Source organism: Glycine soja, chromosome 16, assembly GCF_004193775.1.
Source record: "Glycine soja cultivar W05 chromosome 16, ASM419377v2, whole genome shotgun sequence".
In the NCBI taxonomy this organism is placed as follows: Eukaryota; Viridiplantae; Streptophyta; class Magnoliopsida; order Fabales; family Fabaceae; genus Glycine; species Glycine soja.
Genome location: NC_041017.1, coordinates 27,012,376 through 27,019,539, shown reverse-complemented (window position 1 = coordinate 27,019,539; position 7,164 = coordinate 27,012,376). Strand labels below are relative to the sequence as shown.

Below are 7,164 nucleotides of genomic sequence, written 5' to 3'. Positions count from 1 at the left end.
TCAACATTTTTAATTTGAGCAACAATCTTATCAGCCTATGCAAATATTAAAAATTAAAAATTGTGATATCAGATGGAAATTATATACATGAAATAATTTATATTATAACTTCTCATCCATCAAGATCATTTCAATGTTAATCCTTGCAGCCCTTTGAATAACCCACATATTAATCACACACACACACACACTTACTTTCCAAGTCTCCTTTTGAGCAGTGATGTCCATAATGGAGTTCGGCTTACATGCCATGATCAACTACTAACATAGATAACCATTAAAGCATCAAGCTTGCAAATAAAACGAACTTTTTAGAAGGAACAAGACATCAACAAGATAGTGAATAGGATACTGCAAATAGAAAAAAGAAAGAAACCAAAAAAGAGTGTGGTGCATAGAACCTTGCCAAGTCAAGTCATGTTCTTCAAGCAACCCAGGTGGACAACCTTTGTTCACCTGAGAATGAAAATGCAGGATATTGGTTAGGTTGCGGAACATGCAACTAAAATGCAGAAATGAGAAAGAACCTTAACAACTAAAGTGAGGTTGTTTAACCAACATACGTCGAAGTGAGGTAAAATTAGAAGCTTGCGGTATATCCAAATGGAATCCAGAAAATGAGGTGAAATTGAAAGTTCGCAGTTTATGCAAAAACAAATGGAATCCACAAAATGAGGTGAAATCGAAAGCTTGCGGTTTATGCAAAAAATGGAATCAAGAACTAAAGTGAAATCAGAAGCTACTCACAACTCACAATATTGCATCAAAAGCTTGCATTTCATAGCCTCTTTCTGACAATCATATCATCAGAGTATAGAATGGGCATAGCCTAGAACCTACGAACCGTAGACTGCAATTTTGAATTTGAAATGTTTTGAAAGTTGGTAGAGCTGAAAGACTGGAAGGAAGAAGCAACGGGAATGTTGCGTGCATTGGTGATGGAAGATAGTGAGGAAGCTAAAACGCGACAGGAGGAAATTAAAAATTGGAGGAAACGGAAGCACTGACACGTGGAAATAGTGGACGTTGTTTTATTACTAACTAACGTATAGACTTTAACTATGTTTTGCCTCCTTTCACTTCAAACAAAATTATACTGTCTATCTGCACCATTCAAATAATCATAGTGGTGCTCTTATTTGCCCTCCCAATAAAGTTAATGGATCTCGTGGTTACGTATTTGAATTAATAATAAGGTTTAAGTATCTTTAGTTTCTATATCTGAAAAAAAAAATCTTATTCTTTAATCTTTTAGTCATTGTTGTTTGAAATCGCTTAACATTATTACATTTACCCTGTGTTTGGATGGGGGATTTAAAAAATTTCTAGGAAATTCAAATACACAGCATTTTGATTGTCTTGATTTAAATTCCTTTCATTTTGTAAATATTTTGTTTGGATGAGGCAATTCAATTTCTTGTATTTTAATTTCCTTGTTTGGACAAAATAATTCAATTTCAATGATATTCAAATTTTTGTTTTTAAATATTTATTTAAAAAATAAAATTTCAATATTGAATGAAAATAAATATGAGTCATTTTTTAAATAGTTAAATATTCAAAATAAATTTAATCCTATACAATATATAATAATAATAAAAATTTAATATTTAATAATTAAATAATCAAAATAATTTTAATGCTAAATAATTTTGAATCTTACACAATATTCTTATAGTAACACATAAAAAAATTTGGATTAAACAATACTACAAAATTAAAAGATGAATGATATGTAATTCCTTATTGATAGTTCGTGTCTACAATTAGGAAAATTTAGGAATTTCATAAAACTCGCCATGTGAGTCATTCTTGCTAAGCAAGCAAACCTAATTAACAAAAAAAAAAAGATTGGAACTAGCTAAGCCAGATAGATAAGTTTCACTTAACCATAAATGCTAGCTGAGCGAAAATGTTAGTTGTTGCTTCTTTTATTTTGGTTATAAAGTTCCCAAAATTATATTTTATAGTCATGTTCTCTTCTCATTAATTGTGAAAATAACATAGAGATAGAATGTTTGGTACTACAAAACTTTAAAAGGATTGTGGTAGTGTTGTGATTTAAAAACCTAGAACTATATTAATAATATGTTTGGTCTAAGAACTAATGACATGTGACCGAGTTTAGAATGTCTTGTTAAACTTATGGAATTGCTAGGTAGATTCCTATGTGTGTTGTTAAGAATGAGAATAGACTCGTAGTACCATATTAGTATGATGAATAGTGCATACATGACATTGTATGTGGGTAGACACGTTACTTCAGAATGTTTGATGGACTCTCAACCTAGTGTAGGAGTTTTCGTGGTAGCTAATGAAAATGGACCTATAAATTAAACAAGTAAGCGAAATCCTATAAATGTAAAGTCATGAAAACCTTATAAAATAAGTCATTACACACACACTTGTCCAATTTCAACGAATATTATATTGCTTTAGAAAGTTATGTTTTGTAATTTTGATAATATTTCATTTTATATATTATTGTCTTTCAACATAATGGCTCCAAACATTTCCTTTATTGACAATTGTTTCGGAAAAAAATTGAATGGAGACTGAGAATTAGTTATCCAAATGTGGAAGCAGGCCTAATACAACAACCCAAATGAATTTAAAAGTATCGAATTGATATTGCTCGATGAAAAGGTTATTAGTCTTTATTTGTGTACTTGATATTCGTCTCAATTTATCGGCAAAAAAATACTTAAATTTTTGGATCAACTTAATATGTAACTTAGACAAGCTTGTGTTTCTATATATTATACTTAAATTAAATTATTTCTTAATATTTTACTTATTATATGTCAATAAATAATTGAATAAAAAACATCAATCATTTTTTCAGTTATATAATAACTATATTATTTAATACAAAATCACCCATAAAATTACACAAACAACCTGTTTATTCCGTGCAGGTCAAAAACTAATACTTATAAAGGGTAGTACGTCATGTCTAAAACATTTTAGATTACTTAAAACTTAAAACATATTATACTTTTTTAAAAGAATTGCTTTAATCAAGTAAATTGGCAGAACTTATAATAAGCAAATATTGTAAGGTCATATCCCTAGTAAACTGGCCGGCCAACTCTTATTCCTAATTTTAAAGTATGTGATTCATTTTAACAGACATTGATTAATGACGAGACTAAAATGCTTAATAAAATATTCTTTCAAGAATCGTGCAAATAAAATTAATTCGGGGATGTTTGAGAAATGATAACATTTTTCAACGCTTAATTCACCAGCAGATAATGGCTCAAGGGTAACGTTTACAATAGAGTTATGGTTTGGGTAAAAATGGGTGTTGAAATCGTAGGCAGCATCACATGCATAAACGTTTGGGGCATACGCAGCCACGGAAAATTCTTGCCGAAGTCTCAATTCCCTAAAGCAAATTCTTACATGCTTCAAATTGAAATTTTCACACTTTTGTCCCCTCTAACTTCCAGTGTGACTTCGAGAAAAGGCACACTCATATAGTCACACAGAAACAGCAGCTTCCACCAATAAGCTTTATACATTGTATATAGGGCGCAAACTGATAGTCACAGCACCATAATAGTCAACAAATTTTTGTAAACCCTGTTCAGGTATATTTTAGTAGAATGCTAAGATAAACATCACCTAGATCCACGAGCATACTTCCTGTCTGGGCTACCATGTGGAGAATAAGGAAGCGACCTAGAGCTATCCCTCCTAGACCTTCCCCCATAGGGTGAGCGCCGGGGTGAATAATCTTGGCCACCTCTGTACGGTGAACGCCTTGGAGACCTACGGCGTGAATAATTGTCACGGTCAGGACCATCGCGATACCTTCCCCGCTCACCACGAAAGCCTAACAAAATCAAAGATACAATTCAGTAAAAAATTATTGAGAACTTCAATAAAAGAAACACAGATTAGATTCCCAATTTATGATAGATATCCCTATTAAACTTACCATACTCCCTAGTGTTTTTCAGTCCAAGATAGTGCCCTGGGGTTGGAGTTCTTGCGCGTTTTCTTCGTGACTGAAATGAAAATACAGGAGTTAATCTTTTGTGCTTCCTTGATAAAGAACATAAAACATCCAAATACCACTAATAAACTTGAAGGAGTGACATCTTTCTTGCTTTTATAAATTCTACAGAGTAAAATTTTAGACTATATTAAGAGAATCTTTAATAAGAAAATTCCATCCCGATAACCTAGCTTCGGAGAAGATGGTTAAATATTTATATCCACACACATGATTAATGCCTGGTGTGAGATACCATAAAGCCTGATTAGAAAGTTGTTGGTGAATGCTGAGGTTGTAAAGTTGTTGGGCAATATAGTTGCTATGTTTAGTTGATCAGACGCATCTGATTAGCTGTTTCACTAAAGTTCACATGGATGTACTGATCATCTTTGATCGCTGCCAACATAGCTGATGCAATGCATTCTGAATATAACCAGAAAACCTTCAAGTCAAGAAAAAAAATGACAAGTACAATTGTTTTTTAACAACTACTGCCATGGAAAAATACATTACCCGCTCAATTGTGATGTAACGACCCTCTAAAACTGATTGATTGAGATACTTGATACAGCGCTCCGCATCCTCAGCAGATTCCATTGTAACAAAAGCAAAACCACGAGAAATCCGTGTACGGGGCTCCACCACAAGAAAACATGAAGAAACCTATGGAAGAAAACAACCATTGACAAAAATGCCATAACGGGAGGCTCATTGGAGGGATAATAATAAAATTCAACAAAAAAAATTGAACAGTAAACCAGTATGATACTCACCTTTCCTTCCTTGGAGAAATGCTCCTCTAGGTCTCTTTCAGTGACCCTTGAAGATAGACCGGTTACATAAAGTGTGTCACCAGGATTTGAAGGCTCGGACCTACAAGATGTTTTAAAAGATTAGAAGTTAAACCACTAGGATTGAACTAGTGGTGAGGAACTTGGATAGCTTGCATGAGTTCATATTTACAAATCATATTTGCACCATTGTACCCAAGAGAGAAAAAAAAAAGATTGTGACTTTATCAGCACATCACTATACAATAGTTAACATAAAAACACTTAACTCTTTCAGAAATACTTGTGAGATTAAATGTAAGCCTTCCAAGTAAAGTATTACAACAGAATATGCACAAAATTGAAAAAGACTAACCTTCCATGAATGGGTGACCTTGACCTGTAGAAGTAAACACCCATAAAGTGGTAGAAACAGAAGACACAAAAGGAATAAGTTTCAAGTACTTTCAGAACAACAAAAATATATACAAAATTGAAAAAATAAAACCAACCTTCCATGAATTGGTGATCTTGACCTGAAGAAGTAAAGACCCAGAAAGTGGCAGAAACAGAACACACGAATTGAATAAGTTTCAGGTACTTTCAGAACAAAAAAAAAAAAATATATATATATATATATATATATATATATATATATAAAGGAAAAGGAAAAGATTGGTATCTACATATTGCTGTAATTCTTCTCATAATTTCAGTAATCATAGTGCACAATTTAAAACCTTGAGTGGCATAGTCACCTGCTGTAACACTTTCAAACTAAACAACAATGACCACTAACCTGCCATGACTTCTAGAACGGGATCTTGGCCTTTGTCTAGGCCTAGACCTCGACCTAGATCTTGACCTAGACCTAGATCTCGACTGAGCTTTCCACGGGGAAGGGGACCTTGAATTCCTGAAATACCATCACGCTCAGAGAAAATAGCTTCAAAGCAAGGACAATCCATAAAAGAGTTTTAAAAAAAAAAAACATAGCTTCGTTAACCCAGCATCTAAAACTCAAAGTGGCCACTTTCCATCAAGCAGCAACACAATCTAATTCCAGCAATACCCTAAATACATTGTATCAACAATGCTAAGGCAAATTCTCAATTTCTAATCAAACTTCTGAACAACACAGGACTACATATTCCTTCAAATGATTGCATTCCTTCAAATGATTACAGGAAACTAATAATATCCATCAAACAAATTGCGAATTCATTTTATTTTTCTTGTTTTAAAAAACTATACAGGTACGAATAAGACCACAAAAGAGTGTCCATCGCAGATCATGTTAGAAAAGAAGCGTAAAATCAGATCCGCTAACTATCAATGGCCGAGGCATAATTGGGGAAATGCACGAGAGGAACATCAAATCCAAAGAGAGTTTTAGGGTTTACCTTGCAAGGGGAGAATCAGCCTGCAAAGTGAAGTTATAAAAGTGTTAGATTGTGTTGAAGGAAGAATTTCGAAGCGTTGTTGAGGTTTCAGATAGAGAACTTACCATTTTCTGGAAGACCGATTAGGGTTTTGGAACAGAGACAGTGCCCAAATGAATTGACCTTGTGTAATCAGCACGGATGTTATCTATAGGGTAGGGCTTTCAACTAGTAAGTTTAAAGGAAAATTGTGTCACTATTTTTTCATGAGATTTAAGAAAAACATTTATATCTTTCTTTCTGTTTTTAAAACCTATCCAAATCTTATAAATATTATTTAAATATTAAATACTAATAAGTTATGTGTGTTATTTTTTTATTATAAAAGATTAAAATATATTTTCTTCCTTATAAGTATGGAAATGCTCAAAATCCGGTCACACTTATAACCAATGTGGAAAAGTCAAAAACTTGATATTTTCTACAACGATATACACGTAAGTTCGAATGTACCCAATCTTAGTTTCGGCTCAAAAAGTAATATATTTAAATTCTGCAAGTATGAAAAGTAGATTTTTTTTTTCAGTGATGAATTTCGAACATTTTCATATTTATGAGGATGAAAAATATATTTTTCCCTTTTTTAATCAAAATTGTCAATACACATGACTTGTTACTATCAAATGTTTGGACGATATTTAGAAGTTTTGTGTAGGTTTCAAAAATAAAAAGGAGACGTGTGTAATTTTTTTAAATCTTAGGGAAGACATATTTAACTTTCTTAAAACTCAGGGAAGACACGTTGTTAGTCGTTATTTACAACTAACTTTTGTATTGAATAGTTACATAAAATTAGCATCTTTCCTCCAATTTATGGTTTTTTTGTAGGAATTGTACATATTTTTAGGTTTATTATGATTTTATATAGTAGATACTCCAATTTTGTGAATTAATGTTGAAACTACTTGAGTTTCAAGCTAAAAGAAGAGAAGGTTCAAGTAGCTAA

At 32.4% G+C, this 7,164-nt stretch overlaps 1 protein-coding gene across 1 annotated transcript; it reads right to left on the bottom strand.

Moving 5' to 3' along the window:
• Positions 1-3,174: 3,174 nt before the first annotated feature.
• On the bottom strand, positions 3,175-6,418 carry LOC114391036 (serine/arginine-rich splicing factor SR45a-like). The gene is made up of 10 exons (XM_028352035.1): positions 6,284-6,418; positions 6,180-6,199; positions 5,576-5,692; positions 5,289-5,312; positions 5,153-5,176; positions 4,780-4,879; positions 4,520-4,669; positions 3,947-4,016; positions 3,631-3,841; positions 3,175-3,544 (listed from the first exon to the last, which is right to left on the bottom strand). Exons 1-10 carry the CDS (start codon positions 6,284-6,286, stop codon positions 3,520-3,522), a joined length of 744 nt encoding a protein of 247 aa, XP_028207836.1. The 5' UTR covers positions 6,287-6,418; the 3' UTR covers positions 3,175-3,519.
• Between the last annotated feature and the right edge of the window lie 746 nt (positions 6,419-7,164).